Consider the following 17,419-nt stretch of genomic DNA (forward strand, 5'->3'; position numbering starts at 1 on the left):
AAAAAAACGGATATCACTTTACAATTAATGATAGAAGTTCATATTTTGATTGGTTTAATGGTTATTTTGAAGTAAGTTTTAAAGTAAATAAGCTTGCTAATGGTAATAATTACGGTGATGGAGATCAAATTGCTCTAATTAATAATGCAGCTTCATTAATTGATCAGTTAGTGGTTAAACAAAATGGAAAAATTGTATATGATTGTAATAATTTATATAAGGTAGTAAATGTAAAGAGTTTGGTTGAACTATCTGAAGATTATGCAAAATCAACTGGAACAAATGAATATATTTATTTAGATACTACTGCTACTGCTGCCGCTGATAATAATTCAGGTTTTGCTTCTAGGAAGTTATTAATCCAGGGTAATAAAGAGGTAAATGCTAAAATTCCATTAAATAATTATTCATTTTTTCAGGGTTTAGAAACTAATATTTTACCTCCAAGTCAAATTCAAATAACACTGCAGCTGAAAGATGATGATGAATTAATTTTTAGAGCTAATGCAGCTGATCCTGGTAGAGTAATTGTAACAAAATTAATTCTATGGGTTCCACGTTTAATTTTCAATGATTTTGGGTTTGATCTAATTACTACTGAAAGATTTAAAAAAGCAAGATGGTCATACCTTAGGGAAATGGTGACACAATCAACTGATACACAACAAAATAATACAACTTTTAGAATAACGGCTGGTGTAACAAAACCACAACATGTATTTGTTTATTTACAACGACCTGACAAAAGTAATGCACAAATACAAAATCCACATTTATTAGATACATTTAAAGTTGATGCAGCAGCTGATAGTACTTGTACTTTGAGCTCTTGTCGTCTTGAAGTTGGTAATGGTGTTTTTTATCCAGAAACAGAATACACAAGTATATCAAGAATATATGATGATGTAATTAATTATTATTATAAACAAAATAACAAAACTACTGGAAGTCTCTTAAATCGATCAAATTTTCAAAGTTTGTTTGGATTTGTTCATTTTAACTTGGAATATAAAAAGGAAGTAACTACAGAAGATCCTAAGCAGATTACATTAACAATTAAGTTAAATACACTTCCCGCTGCAAGATATCGTATTTACGCAATTGTATTATATGAGGAAACAGTTGAAATAAATACTATTGGAAATGAACTTGTTATTGTTTAAATAAAATAAATATAAATTATATATAATGACATCAAATTATATTGAATATAAAGTTAACCTTACAGATGGACAAAAGAAAAATTTAGCACAAGCTTATAATAATAAAATTCCACATACTTTTAGATTAAAACATGAACAATTACATGGAAACTTCCCTTTACTTTTAACAAAAACACAAATTAATCAAATTAAAAAAGCTGTTGCAAATAAGAAGGGATTAGAAATTACAATTTCAAAAAAACAAATGTCCAGTCAAGGTCAAAATGGTGGATTTTTAGGAGCTTTAGCTGGTTTGTTAGGAAAAACAATTCTTCCAATGGCAGCAAAAATAGCTCCAAAAATATTAGCCCCTTTAGGCATTGGTGCTTTGTCTGGGCTAGCCAGTACTGGTGTTAGTAAAATACTTGGAAATGGTATGATTTCAGTAGCTAATGATAAGAGAAATATGATATCACCATATCTTACACCTAATCAAAGAAAGCAATTAGTAGGATCTGGAGTGATTAAATTAACACAAAAACAAAAACAAGACGGTGGGTTTTTAGGTTTGGCTGCTAGTCTAGGAATACCTTTGATTACATCTTTGTTAAGTGGAAAAGGACTACAGATTGATTCACAACGGAGACCTTACAGACGAATTCCTATAGTAAAAAAAAAAATAAAATTTATAAACAAACCTATTTCTAACTTTGAAATTGAACTATGGGTAAAACAATTAAAAACTTTAGGGGTGTATTTAGTAGAAATAATTTATTAAAATTAAAAGAAAAGGACGAGTGTGGAATTATAAATTTGGACGACTCTATTGGTCCTGGAGACCTTACAGACGAATTCCTATAGTAAAAAAAAAATAAAATTTATAAACAAACCTATTTCTAACTTTGAAATTGAACAATGGGTAAAACAATTAAAAATTAAAAACTTTAGGGGTGTATTTAGTAGAAATAATTTATTAAAATTAAAAGAAAAGGACGAGTGTGGAATTATAAATTTGGACGACTCTATTGGTCCTGGAACACATTGGGTTTGTTACTTTAATACTTTGTATTTCGATAAAACTAAAAGTTTTCTGAAAAGTACTTTGTACTTTGATCCATTTGGACTTCCTCCGCCGAAAGAAGTAATTAAGTATATACCAAATGTAAAATACAACAATGTTCAATATCAAGACAAAACAAGTATGCTTTGCGGATATTATTGTTTATTTTTCATTAAAATGTTACAAGATAAAGTACCGTTGTATGATTTATTGTATAAAATACTAAAAATTAATAATGTAAAACAAAATGAACAAACTATTATAAATTATTTTAATAAAAAAGGACATTTATTTAACTGGAATAATTAATATAATGGGAATATTCAATAATATAAATGAAAAAGTAAATAAAATAGAAAAACAATTAATAAGAAAACCTCCATTGTTTTTAACATGTTATACCCAAGATACCGATGGTGGATTATTTCAATGGAAAACTGTAAATGCTAGTCCTGGTTTAGTTCAAAATGGTAATAATGTAACAATTAATTTTAATTGCATTTTAATTATTCTTGTTGATGCAATTAAATTAGATAAAGGAGAAGCTAAATTACAAATAAAGAATAAAGAAAATGTAATTCTTCAAAGTTATCATGTAAAAAATAATAGAGAAAATGAATCTATTTCTATTAATTATGCAAATGAATTTAAAATAAATGATGTTATTTATATTAATTCTTTAAACGTTATGAATATTCAGTTAACAATTTATGGTTCTATAATTTAAGAGTTAATTAAAATTTTAATTTAAGAATAAGCTAATGTATCAATACCATTATCAAGAATATATCTTTTATCGTCATAACATGATAAAGATGTTTTATTTATAACATAACTGGAAAGATTGTGTTTATCAGAACGAATAACTTTAAAGGTGTGATTACTTTGGGTTGAATTAAACAAAGTATCTTTATAATTTTTATGAACTATTGTTTTCTTAACAACAAGTTTTTTAATTCCTTTACATTTTTTAATGTTAACTTCATTTTCTAATAAATATGAATACATTTTACTTCTTAATCCGACAAATTCAACAATGGGAATGCCGGCAGCTTCATCTTTAAATTTTCCAATTACTTTTTTATTATTGTCGAAATAAAATTTTGAATTACTATCGTAATCACTATTATCAAATAAATCTTTGTCCTTATAAAAATCCTCATATGCATCTTTAGTTTTTATTTCATAACATAATGAATCAGTGTCAGTGAATAGTAATTTACAATTACCCTCGTACTTTTCCTTAATGTAATTATAATGAAAATCATACATTAAATATTTTGATAAATCTAGAATGCACATTCCAACATAACAAGGTCTGTTTAATAACAAACTTTCTTTTATTCTATGAATACCAAAAAGGTTAGAGTTAAACATCGTTGAACTAACAAATGAAGGTTTGGCTATGTATTTTAATAAAATATTTTCATCATGTGTTAATTTAATATTAACCCTCTTGCGTAAATTCTCCATCGTCTTATCAAATACAGAATTGTTCATTAACTTAAAAAAGTCCTTTTCAAATGAATTTTTTGCTTTAGATCTTTTTTGAGCATTAAAATCAATATACTTTTTTAACCAAGGAGATGAATCAAAAGTTAATATTTTATGTATTTTTGTTACTTTTAACCCTAATTGTGTATATAGTTCAAGATTTTTAAAATGAACTATATAATTTTGTTTTTTCATTAAAGTTGGAACTAATTTTTTTACATTACTTTTTCCTATTTCAAATTCTGTTTTAATATTTTTACTATAATCAGAAAGCCATTGATCTGGTATTTTAATTTTTTCAGGAGCTAAAGGATAATCGTTGTGGGTTTTATGTAATTCTTTTGGATATTCAAGATCACATTCAACTATAAAGTTAGTTTTACCTTTTGCAATTAATTTCTTAAATTGTTTTTCGGATATAAATTTAAAGTTTCCAGAGGGCAAAGGTTGACACATAGCCCAACCGTAAAGGTTATTGGCGTCGAGGTACATAATGTATTTGCTGTCAAGTTTAGGATTATAATCCTTCATATATTTATTGTTTGCTTTACTGTATCTGTTTGAAATATAACTTATTCCTCCTCTCAGTCCCTTTTCAATAAAAAGATACATATCAATATCAGTTATTAAATCTAACTTAATTCCAGTCATTTTTAACATTGCATCCCAAGCTAACCCAGGACTACTAAAATAATGACAAGGATCTAATTTGTAGTACTCTAAACATAGTTTTCTAAAATTTTCAAATACATCAGCTAAAAGTAATACGTCAGTTTTTAAATATAGATCATGATATTCTCCCATTGTTTTAATTTTAAATTTATGCCAAACATTTTTAGCATGTTCATATTCGTTGTCAGATATGTGTGTTTCATTTAAAATTGAATAAAACTCTTCTTTAGAAGGTAATTCTGTTTCTTTGATTTTTTTAAATGAATCCATGTAATCATATGGATAAACACCTTTTGTTTTTAATAAATTAATGCTTTCACAATCAAATTCTTGAGATAAGTATTTAAATTCTGGAATATTTTTTACTAGGTTATCCAATGATTGAGACATAAACTGGAATGAATCAATAAAGACCAAGTCGGAAATCATAAATGCCATATATCTTTCCATATTGTTAGGAATAACATTAATTTCTTTTTTAAATTTTCCTATTTGTTGCATAATAAAATGACCATCATAACCTCTTAAATTATGAAAAATAACAGGAATTTTATGTGTTAGTTTAAAATTAATATTACATTCTGAGTGAGCACTTCCTCTAAATTTTCCTGTTATATGACAGTGATCTCGAACAGGATTTTCATTTTCCTTATATTCTTTTTCACAAATATGACAAAACTTTTGTTTTTTAAATTCACTTTCATCTTTTTTAGACATTCTTAGTTCTTTGTTAAAGTTAACACTAAATATTTCTTTACAATATTCCTCTTCCTCAAGCATTTTTTCAATCAACTTATAAACTGCATTAGGGCCTCTATAAATCTGGGTTGGTTTAGTATATTTATCGTCATAACAACAAACAACTTTATAGCCGTAACCACAATCTATATGATTTTGATATGGTAAAGTGTAACTTTCCGAAGACTTCGTCTTTGGTCCAGGAAATGAAGATTCAGTTGATGGTAAAGCAGTTAAAACTTTTTTAGTTATTGATTCAAAATCAGCATAAATTACAAAAGGTACTGCTAAACCTTTATGATAATTTTTAAATTGTACTTTACTTCCCTCTTTTGGCATTTTTACACCTTGGGTACCATTAATAGCTAAACAATTTGATATATGTTCATTTAATATTCTTTCTTGTGAAAAATTCTGTAAACATGATTTACAAAAATGTTTTTTATGTTGATCTTTGGTTTTATTAAACATTAATCTATTAAAGTCTTTTATCCAAACATAATGTTGTTGTTTTTCGTTGGTAATTAATAACATGTCACATCTTTCAGAATAATGATATTTTGATATGTACAATGGATAAATACTATTTTCTTCATAACCAGAGACTCCGTCTCCGGAGGTCGATGACCAACCAAATATATTAAATGATATTTCATTTAAAACTTCTATTTTAGGTATTTGATTTAATGTAACAGGAAATTTAATTCCAGAATAATCAAGATCGTTTATATGTTTTTTGTATTTTGAAACTCTATGAGGGTTTCTTTAACAGGAAATTTGTAAGCTAAATGACACCATCTAAAACATTCGTTATCATCATTCTTTATATTTATTAATCCTTTCATTGGATGTTGTAATGGTTTTGGTAATTCTAAATAACTTGAAGCAGCCAAAGGACTATACTTATATCTATTTATATAATGAGCATCAACTGACTCTATTCTCCAGCCACTTCCTTCTGAAATCCAATTACTGAAGATAGCTTGGCACAGAAAATAATAATACTATAAAAGAACAACTCAAGACAGTTGTATGAATACATTACTTTTACTATTAACAATTTTACTATAGCAATTAATAACTAATTTGGTTTTGATTAATGTTTGGCAGAAATTGGTCACAGCTTCACATAAATGTCAATATACAAATACATATGATATAAAGTATATGGTTAAAATGCAGATGTCGAGGCCCTGGGAACAGAGTCCTTATACAGTATACTTGAAACAAACAAACTTCTTATTACACAACGTTAAGATATACTGGTGGAGGCTGACCTAACCGCCGAACCTGGGATCAGAATTCAACGGAGATCAGGTATATAAAAACAGACATACAGAATAAGTGACTACTTTAAACGTTTATATATGCCACATACACATTTCACAGTTCTGGAAACAAACACTGTTGTGTCCATAAATCAACAAGTGACATGACACTGCCAATATTCCATGTGAAGCTGTAACGACTGAAGGCAAGGAAGGGGTAGGCTGGACTTGAACACATAAGATGTACCTGAAAAATATAAAGAGAAAGGAGAACACGGAAAACATGTGACAAACAAAATAAGGGGCGTGGAGGGTGGGATATTAAACATCAGCAAGTATAAACAATCGAGGATTCCTTCGATTAGAAGCAAAAACAACCCTGGCATTTATTTGCAAACGACCTTCTTCTTCCATGTGCAGAACTGAAATGACCCAAAAGGAGATTAAATCGCAACAAGTATATTAATATACCAACAAGACATTAGCTAAAACAGGCCCTTACAACAGGATCGGAGCTCCTTCAGTAACCGGTTTTGAATGGTAATCATTAAAAACACATTACTGAAGATAGCTTGGCACAGAAAATAATAATACTATAAAAGAACAACTCAAGACAGTTGTATGAATACATTACTTTTACTATTAACAATTTTACTATAGCAATTAATAACTAATTTGGTTTTGATTAATGTTTGGCAGAAATTGGTCACAGCTTCACATAAATGTCAATATACAAATACATATGATATAAAGTATATGGTTAAAATGCAGATGTCGAGGCCCTGGGAACAGAGTCCTTATACAGTATACTTGAAACAAACAAACTTCTTATTACACAACGTTAGATATACTGGTGGAGGCTGACCTAACCGCCACATGTCAAGAATTTGGAACAACGTAAAAAAACTCTTGACAACCGCCAACAGTTTTAGCGAACCAAACCCTGCCTGAGAAGCTGTGCCTTAATAATTTACTGCCAGAAAGCACTGAAGCTTGTGTTGCAGAGTGAATAAAAAAAAAAAAAAAAAAAAATATTTCCAAAATTGGACAACTGCACCCATCCCTGTCGAAGAGACCCGTCACGGATCCGACGATTTCTGGATAACGAATGTATCTACCAATGCTGTTTAAAACAAATGAGCAGCGAAATTATTAATGAGTTTTCTAGCACTCTCTAATGAAAAATGAGCGAATTACACAGTGAATAACAATGATACCTTGATTGTCTTCAAAATGAAACAAGTGTAAGATTAATGGTTTAACTTGCCGCCATTCCATACCACTCTGACTCTGCCACAGTATGGTCGCATCATGACGCTGCATTACAAGTTGAGAACCCTCAGCTTATTCCTTGTCGTAACGAAATACCAACTTTATAATTGAACATCCCACTATCCAAATATGGGTAGGACGCACTGAAAAGCTTAAAACAACTGTCAACAAAAAAGAGGCAAATTGATGGCAGGTTCAAATAATGAACTGCTTATAAGCTTAAGATCTGAGTGACAACAGCTGACGTGAGGGGATTCTAATGTAAGATTTAAATGCACTTGAATCCGGGGCGCAACGCCCCATTCCTGAAATATCGTCAGCAGTCATGCTGCTGTTGCAGCACCTACTCTAAATGAATGTGGTTTATACGGAAGGGGATTAACTCCAATCGCAGTCAAAGATTTCTTTTGAACACACTAAACTGATAGCGTATGACGGGTAGACTGTTTAAACGCACAAATAAATAGGTTGAAGCACTAGATGGTCGAACAACCATTTATCTCGCTATTAATACACGGGTTAAGTAGGACAATGGTCAGTAGTAAATGAATAGCTACTCCTTCACCTTTCTCGGATCGGTTTTCGATGAAAGAAGAAATATGCAAAGTTCACCATTACTTACAATGCTAACGTCTCACTCACGTAATGCGTGACCTTTATCACTTATATTCGAGGAGTTTGAGTTCGTGTGTACAACCCAACATATCCTTAAAAATCAAAAATGGTCTGGGAAAATACTGCTGAAAAGAATAATGCCTCAAATATAGAAGAGCAAACAGTATTTGTTATCTGTATAAGTTTACGAAGTAAATCAAGCGTTACAGGTTGCCTGATATCAATTGTCCGGTGCAACCTATCAAAAATTATAAGCATTGAACGTATCATAAATCTCTGAGTAAAATGTTCAAGATTATTAATTTACAATAAAAGAAATGACCCAAATATACAGACGTTTTGTATGACGAACTACATTCTTGATTAAAAGATGGACTAATAGTGCAGTAAGGTGGAAGTCGTCTGTCCATGCAAGGAAAGCTGACTAGATCGGCACTAACTCTAAAAGGGTTATGCTATTGCATATAAGAACGTCTATACCACCTAGAAGGCCAAATGAAGAATATCCATCTACTTCGAACAACAGCTGTCCTAGTTCATGTACGCCAGCGCTAACCGTAAAGAAGTTTAGGTGTGAACTAAACAATCAGTGTAAGTTGTGGAAGCTGCAGTAACCATTAAAAACTGCCAAGAATAGATAACCATACACTCAAATCATCTGTTATTGAACTGGTCACTTTAAAATGATATAAACTTTAACAAACTGCACATAATATCATAGAAACCACTACTAAATAGTCTAGAAAGGAAATGGCTCTGTCACAGAAATTTAAAGATCAACTAAAAGGCTTGCTGCTCGCGAAGCTCTTCTTACTTAGTAACGATATTATTTCTGTTCTGAGTTTTTGAATCTGCAGCAATTCTAGCCCTAAAATCATCATTATTGGAATCTGATATACGTTTATTTTTTTTTATTTATTTTTTATTTATTTATTTATTTATTTTATTTTTTTTTTTTTTTTTTTTTTGGCTAAGGGTATGTTAAGGTATTTGCATTTATCTATAAAAACAGGACACATTTGCCATACTTTTCCCTGAATTAGAGCGAGTTACAAACAAATATAATTATCCAAGTAATGAAACAGCCTTTCGGATTTCCTCTTGTACCGGACAAGCTTATGAAATAAATTAGGTAACGCCTTGTCCGTAAAATAGTCCACTCCTAATCTGAAGCCTAATAATTTCAAAATCATAATTATGAGCCATCAAAAGGCGAAAGGCAGATTTAATGCCCACTTTGGCCATTTTGCAATATTGCACTAATGAAACAATAGCTCCATCACCCTGCCTAGGCATTTCTTTAAAAAGAACAGCTATTCTGCTTAACTGTTCTTCCTACATCACTTTCTCATTAGCTACAACAGGGTTTTGCGGAAATTAACCGAAATTAAAGTTTGACAAGAAGTTTGGACTCTAGGGCGCTGGTTGTGTAATCAAAAACCCTTTGTTAGAACCTTCTAAAAATTCAGCTGATACTTATGAATATGGATATAAAGAAAGACAGACTTGTAATACTGATAAGTTAATAGGGGTTTTGGTGAGGGAATGGAGGTCTAAGTGACCCTCTTGCAGGTGCCGGTTTTGACTATCTAAAGTTTCCACGAGGTCCAAGTGATGATTATTTAGAACGCATACAGTAATGTGCGTGTACACAAGCCAATTTGGGACAAATACCTTGAAAACTTTTTTTTTTTTTTTTTTGCGCGCGGGGCATTATAGATACCATGTACATTAAGGACCGGCAATGAATCTATCTGTCTTGGCTGGAGCCCTTGACTGAAATTTTAGATATCAGTCTGCTTCCGTAACAAGAAAAATCTGACATTGACTGTTATTAATGTGATCTGAGCGTAACAATATTGTTTACTCTATGAATTCGCCATTAACCGTCGTAAAGTTAACGTGGTCACCCAAGTCGTTATAAATACTCTACATCAGAGCCAACTCACCATTTTGTTCAACGCTGTCTGACAGTGCAGCGAATCATCAGCCAAAATGCTCCGTCACGGTGCAAACACGGGACAATGGTGTTCTGTAACAATAATTAAGGCTCACCACAACCCCAAGTTGCTGGCAGCTGCGGGTTCAGATTCGTCAGTTGCGGGGCTGAAACGTTGCGGTGTGGCTGTATCAATAGGACTGTGATGCGGAACTCCTTGGGTTTTTGATGTGTTGATCGTGACATTATCTAGAAATATTAAATTATTGACATGACAATTTGACATAAAGTATATTAATATATGTTAATTGTCACTAGCCCGGAACAAACTTTGCGATAGACATGAAAATATGACAAACTTGCAATTTGGCAGCACATCAATTCGAAATTATGTCACCAGCATACACAATATCTATAGTAGGCAATCAGTCAATAAGGCTGAAATGGTCCATCATTTAACAAATGGGCTAAAATAAGTTCATCAATATCCATCAGGCATGAATTCAATATCTAATTACCATCCAACACAGTGAATATAATGAGCAACTCTGTTTTATGATAGAACACAGCCAAATGGGCAAACACAGTTCATCAATATACATTAATTATAAATTCAAAATCCGGTGACTATCCAACATAATGGATGAAATCGGCATCCTGTTTTATTTTATTTTATTTTTTTAAATGAACAAACATAGCCAAATGGGCGAAACACAGTTCATCAATATACATTCATCATAAATTCAAAATCTGGATACCATCCAACACAATGATATAATCGACATCATAATTTTTTTATTTTTTTTATTTATTTATTTTTTTAAATGAACGAACATAGCCAAATAGGCGAAACTTAGTTCATCAATATACATTAATCATAAATTCAAAATCAGGTTACTATCCAGCACAATGGATATAATCGGTAACCTATTAATTTTATTTTCTTCTTTTTTATTTTTATTTTTTTTATTTATTTTTTTTTTTAAATGATCGAACATAGCCAATGGGTTAGACACAGTTCATCAATGTACAATAATCATAAATTCAAAATCTAGTTACCATCCAACACAATGGATATAATGGGCAACCAAATATTTTTTTTTTTTTTTGGTTTTTTTTTAATGATCGAACATAGCCAAATTGGCTAAACACAATTCATCAATATACATTAATTATAAATTCAAATTCCGGTTACCATCCAACACAATGGATATAATCGGCAACCTATTATTTTGTTTTTGAAATGATTAGACATAGCCAAAATGGGCGAAACACAGTCCATCAATGTACAATAATCATAAATTCAAAATCTGCTGGTTACCATCCAACACAATGGATATAATCGGCAACCTTTTTCCTTTTTCTTTTTTTTTTTTTTTTTTTTTTGAAAGATCGAACATAGCCAAATGGGCTGACACAGTTCATGAATGTACAATAATAATAAATTCAAAATCTGGTTACCATCCAACACAATGGATATAGTGGGCAACCTGTTGTTTTTTTTTTTTTTTTTTTTTTTTTTTTTTGTTGTTGTTTTTTTTTTTTTTTTTAATGACCGAACATAGCCAAATGGGCTAAACACAGTTCATCAATGTACAATAATCATAAATTCAAAATCTGGTTACTATCCAACACAATGGATACAATCGGCAACCTATCTTTCTTTTTTTTTTTTTTTTTTTTTGAAAGATCGAACACAGCCAAATGGGCTGACACAGTTCATCAATGTACAACAATCATAAATTCAAAATCTGGTTACAACAATCATAAATTCAAAATCTGGTTACTATCCAACACAATGGAGATAATTGGCAACCTATTTTTTTTTTTTTTTTTTTTTTTTTTTGAAATGATCGAACATAGCAAAATGGGCCTAAACACAGATCATCAATGTACAATAATCATAAATTCAAAATCTGGTTACCATCCAACACAATGGATATAATTGGCAACCTATTATTTATTTATTTATCCATTTATTTTTTGAAATGATCGAACATAGCCAAATGGGCTAAACACAGTTCATCAATATACATTAATCATAAATTCAAAATCAGGTTACCATCCAACACAAGGGATATAATCGGCAACCATTTTTTTTTTTTTTTTTTTTAAAGATCGAACATAGCCAAATGGGCGAAACACAGTCAATATACATTAAACTTAATTCAAAAATCAAGTTACCATCCAACACAATGAATATAATAGCAACTTTCTTAACTTTCTTTTTCAGTTATTAGAAACGACCGCACATAGCCAAATGGGCTAAAAACAGTTCAGCATTAAGCAGTAATCATAAATTCAAAATCCAAGTACCATCCACTACAATAGATAATGATGGCACCCTTTTTTCTAAGCCAATACGGGCTGATACAATCAGACATTACCAATTGGGCTAACAACAGATTATGAACTGAAAACAATCATCCTTCTACAAATGACAACTTGCTTTATATTTATTCAAACATTCGATTGTTTTATTAGCAATATTATTCTATATTTACAAACCATATACATAAGCCAACAGGAGTGAAAACAAACATACTTCAAGAACGGCGGTATATTGAAAAACGAACCGTTACTTAGTTAACTGCCACATGCGCACTTAATTACATGATCCGTGCTCAAGAAAATTTAACTTTGTCGACTTGTTAAATATATGTGAAATGGAAATATAATTACTTCATTTTATAAGAAAATGCTTTTCAGCGAGATAAAGTCTGATAAAGTTGCTTAAACCCTCTGTTTGTAAGCAGGTATCATGAGTAATAGCCACTTCCACGTGTTTATACTACATATTATGTATATAGTGTAACAGACTACATCAACAACTCGCCACTTTGTATGTATACAGAAATCGTCTGCTACACTGCTATCATGGATGTTTACACACATCTATTTTTAACCCTGCATTACAAAGGAATGCATTGTTATCAAAACTCGCTGGGAAACCACATAATCCTGCAGAAATTTGCAAGACATATTACCAATTTAATAATTCATATTACCTTCGAATATCGACTTGCTCTTTTACCTCTCGTTTAAATGTATACCTTCCAGTAATTCACAAATAAGCACCTCAATACTCCAGGATTAAATTGTAGCAGATCACACAACAAATAGTCATTATGATAACTGCAAAGTATAACAGAAAAGCTATTAATCAATTTAATGATTAAGTCATTCGGTAATTACACAGATATATCTGTACAATAAATACAAACTATATCAAAAGTAAGCAAATTTATATCTGCCTACCTCCCTGCTATATAAATAAACTGCATAACTGATAATTCAATTAACAAAAATCTAAAAATACGATATAGGTATTCCATCACAATATCTAAATGCGCATAGATTAATTACGTCCGTTTATCATGATATATTAAACATCAGCAAGTATAAACAATCGAGGATTCCTTCGATTAGAAGCAAAAACAACCCTGGCATTTATTTGCAAACGACCTTCTTCTTCCATGTGCAGAACTGAAATGACCCAAAAGGAGATTAAATCGCAACAAGTATATTAATATACCAACAAGACATTAGCTAAAACAGGCCCTTACAACAGGATCGGAGCTCCTTCAGTAACCGGTTTTGAATGGTAATCATTAAAAACACATTACCAATTCTATTTATTATTTCATCAAAAGCTTGATGTAAAGTTTTTTTTTATTTCATTTGTGTTAATAATTTCTAAAGTCTTTGATTGAAAATAAGCTGATTTATATATTGTATCAGTTTTATCCATTTTTACAAAAGTTAATTTTAAAACAACGTTTATTTTTATACCTTTTAAAGTTTTAAGTTCAGATTTAAGTATTTCATAAGAGTTGTTTATAGTTAAATATAATTGATTTTTTGGATCTTGTCTATATGTAATTTTAATTTCAGATTTCTTATAATATTGTTTTGTAGATCTCTCGATTTCCATCTATATATTATATTTAGAAAATAAAATTCGTTAAGCAAAAAAGGATTAAAAAATAATTAAAAAAAATAATAAAATAAATAAAGTTTTAAATTATCTTTAAGAAGAAATAAAATATTTAAATTTATATCTTTTTCCATTAGTTTTTGATATTCCACATTTTACTCGGGTTTCTCCTTTGCAGCACATTGTTATTAACCCAGAATTAATACCAAGGTCTTTAGACGCTGCATAATTGCTTTTATATGTTTTTTCTTCATTAGTATCACAGTCGGTTACAATAACTTTTTTAGGATTGTTTCGAATATTATTTGGTCTGGGACAATCACATAATCTTTCAGCATTTTCTTCTTCAGTTAATAGACAACCACAGTTCCATTCAAATAAATTATTTTTTAAAAGATAAGGATCTATAACATTTTGTAATTTATCAATGACATGATTTTTATATTCATCGCTAACTATTTGATCAAGTTTTGATTTAATAACATTTCTTCTTTTAAGAACTTTCTTATATGAATTTTTGTCTGGATTCATTATTTCTCCTAAAGTGCTAGATAATTTTGGCATAATCATTCTATCTACCTTTCTATTAACCATCTATATATAATATACTTATAGAAAAAAAATCTCTAAAAACACACGTAAAATTTAATACAGCTCTTCTTCTTTTTTACTTTTATATCCGTTAAGTTTAAATTCCTTCATATACGTTTCAAAAGGCATTGAATATTTTTTTCTTCCTGCATTTCTAATAGTATTGTAAAAATATCCTGAATAACTTGTTTCTCTTCTTCTTTATTTACTTTTCCAGGATCATTAGGGTCATGAACAGCTAAAGCTGCAATTCGTGCTTTTGTTATAAGTTGTTTTATTTTGTGATGATGTGCTTTTAAAATAAATTTCTTGTCATCAAGTTTTAGTCGGTTAGTAAATATGGTAATTACTGATGGAACAGCACCAGCAACTGCTACAAATATAGGAATAGCTGGAACAAGTGCTAATGCAGCTGAACAACCAAAAACACCTGCTGTAATATATAACCCAGTACTTACTCTCCCACAAAATTTATAACTTTTTCTGTAAGCAGCAGCTAATTTAGTTAAGTGAATAATTAATTGATCTATTGTTTCTATTCCATTATTAGAAATTAGATTTTTATGACTCATTTATATAATATATTTTTTAAATTAAATTTCTTCCAATTCACTAAATGGTACCCAACTATTAAATGTTTCACTATAACCTTTCCATTTTATTAAAGCTTGTTTTTTCTTATAGTCTCGTCTAATAACTTTTTCTATTCTAAAAACTTCTTGTGTAGTAGGTAAAAGTTCTTGTTCATAAAATGAACCTTGAATTATTTCATCATTTAAATCTTTAATAGTGTATGTTCTGGGATTTGTATTATTAATTTTATAAATTATAAATATTTCCTCTGTCCAGTTTGGTGTATATCCTTTTTCAAAATGTCTTTTAAGTTTGCTTAAACGAACTCGATCACCAATTTTAAATTTTGTTTTACTCTTTGGTATCTTTAAATCACCATATAAATCAAAGTAAACAGTACCTTTATTTAAGTTTTTACTAGCTTCGGTTGGTGTCATTTTTATACTAGAATGTTTTGTTTTGTTATATTTATCAACCATATCCTGCAAATTATCTAAATAAGTATAAGTATTATTTGCTGTAAAATATTTCCACATTATTCTTTTTAAACTTCTATTAAATCTTTCAATAACTACAGCCTTTCCTTCATTAAATGTATGGTACATATTAATCTTATTTTTATTCAAAAATGATTCAAACTTTTTATTATAAAATTCTTTTCCTTCATCTACCCATAAATTTTGTGGAATCCTTGCAGTCTTCGGGGACTTTCGTCCCTGAATTCTATCTTCAGGAATTATTTTTTCAAATGCTTCAGTAACAGATTCTCCAGTTTTATTCTTTAATGGAATAACCCAAGCATATTTACTAAATATATCAATAACGGTTAACAAGTACTTTACTCCTTTATTATATTTTGAAAAAGCTTGCATGTCAACTAAATCAGCTGACCAAGTATCATCAATATCATTAACTATCACTCTTCGTTTCCTAAATTTTCTTTTAATTGGTTTGTGTAATTCTTCTGCTAATTCATCGCTCCAGCGGTAGCTTGGTGCAGTGATTCCGGGGGTAGTAAAAGTTTGCTCTACCCCCTTTTCCCGTTTTTTGATTTTTGTCCGAGACCAAGTGTGTATTTCGTTTTGATAGCTGGTTTTACAACTAAATGTTTTGCAATCTTTTCTCCAAATGTTTTTGATTTAGTTTTATTTAAATTGGAAAGCATTTGCTTATCACATGTACCCTTTTTTACACCACTGTCATAGCAAAAATCATGGTCCATACATACTGCATCCAGTTCATTGACAGGGGGTCCATTATCTAGGGGATTTCCTGGTCCACAATAGTTATATCCTGGAAGTGTTAAACCTTTTTTAGGTAACAAAGGTAACATTGCTTTATGGATCATATCTAATTTACTTCCAGTTTTGTTTTTAACGAATTTTGATTTCGTTTTTCGCAAGATTTACATTTTGCTTTTATCATTAGCCTCCCGTTTTTTGTTGTAACAAAGTGAGGATTTACATTATCTGTAAATTTTCTTTCTTTCAAACAATATATTTTATTTTGTAAACTCATCTTATATTATATATGTTTAAAACTTTTTAGTCTGTTTAAAATCTGTGGTTTTTAAAGTATTTTAATTTGTCCGGCATTGGTCGGTTTTTTAGAAGTGGTCAAAAGGTTAAGTGGGGTCAGATGTTCCAAAAGCGGTATTTATATAACTACTCATACAAATAATGTAACAACATTAGTTGTGCAAGGTGCATGCTAGGTTCTTTCAGAAAAAATCATTTGAAGAGTTACGAGACTTTGTTTTTGTTACTATATTATATATTACATAAATATAGTCTGCATACGCAGTCCTGTGCGTGTCCAATCTCCTGAACCCATGCACACAATTTAATGAAACTTCAAGTGATTAGTAGTATCCCTTGTTGTGCATAGTTTGTTAGTTCTTTCAGAAAAATAGACGCATGCGACTGTGTTTTTGTTACAAAGAGTCTGCATATGCATTCTTGTGCAGACCTAATCTCCCGAAACATTGCGCACAATTTAATGAAACTAACTTTACACAAGTGATCAGTACCGACCTTACTTGTGTAGGTGCACGTTAGGTTCCTTGGTTGTTGTTTTTTTGTTACTATACTATATGCATATAGTCTATATACATACATA

At 30.1% G+C, this 17,419-nt stretch overlaps 1 protein-coding gene across 4 annotated transcripts; it reads right to left on the minus strand.

Annotated features, from left to right (window-relative positions):
* Positions 1-1,711: 1,711 nt before the first annotated feature.
* On the minus strand, positions 1,712-13,824 carry LOC123541547 (uncharacterized). 4 transcript variants are annotated; one of them, XM_053523136.1, is made up of 5 exons: positions 13,643-13,824; positions 13,209-13,335; positions 10,211-10,449; positions 1,983-6,621; positions 1,712-1,789 (listed from the first exon to the last, which is right to left on the minus strand). In XM_053523136.1, the coding sequence occupies exon 4, from the start codon at positions 5,638-5,640 to the stop codon at positions 2,950-2,952; it is 2,691 nt and encodes an 896-aa protein (XP_053379111.1). In that variant the 5' UTR covers positions 5,641-6,621; positions 10,211-10,449; positions 13,209-13,335; positions 13,643-13,824; the 3' UTR covers positions 1,712-1,789; positions 1,983-2,949. The 4 variants fall into 4 exon arrangements, with proteins under 4 accessions (XP_053379111.1, XP_053379109.1, XP_053379110.1 ...); XM_053523134.1 differs by having other exon boundaries at positions 10,211-13,335; XM_053523135.1 differs by lacking the exon at positions 10,211-10,449 and having other exon boundaries at positions 13,209-13,824.
* Positions 13,825-17,419: the final 3,595 nt, after the last annotated feature.

Source organism: Mercenaria mercenaria, chromosome 14, assembly GCF_021730395.1.
Source record: "Mercenaria mercenaria strain notata chromosome 14, MADL_Memer_1, whole genome shotgun sequence".
NCBI classification, from domain to species: Eukaryota; Metazoa; Mollusca; class Bivalvia; order Venerida; family Veneridae; genus Mercenaria; species Mercenaria mercenaria.

Bases quoted from the DNA above. Each gene is read 5' to 3' on its own strand.
- LOC123541547 (XM_053523136.1), bottom strand. From the start codon at position 5,640: ATGTTATTAATTACCAACGAAAAACAACAACATTATGTTTGGATAAAA.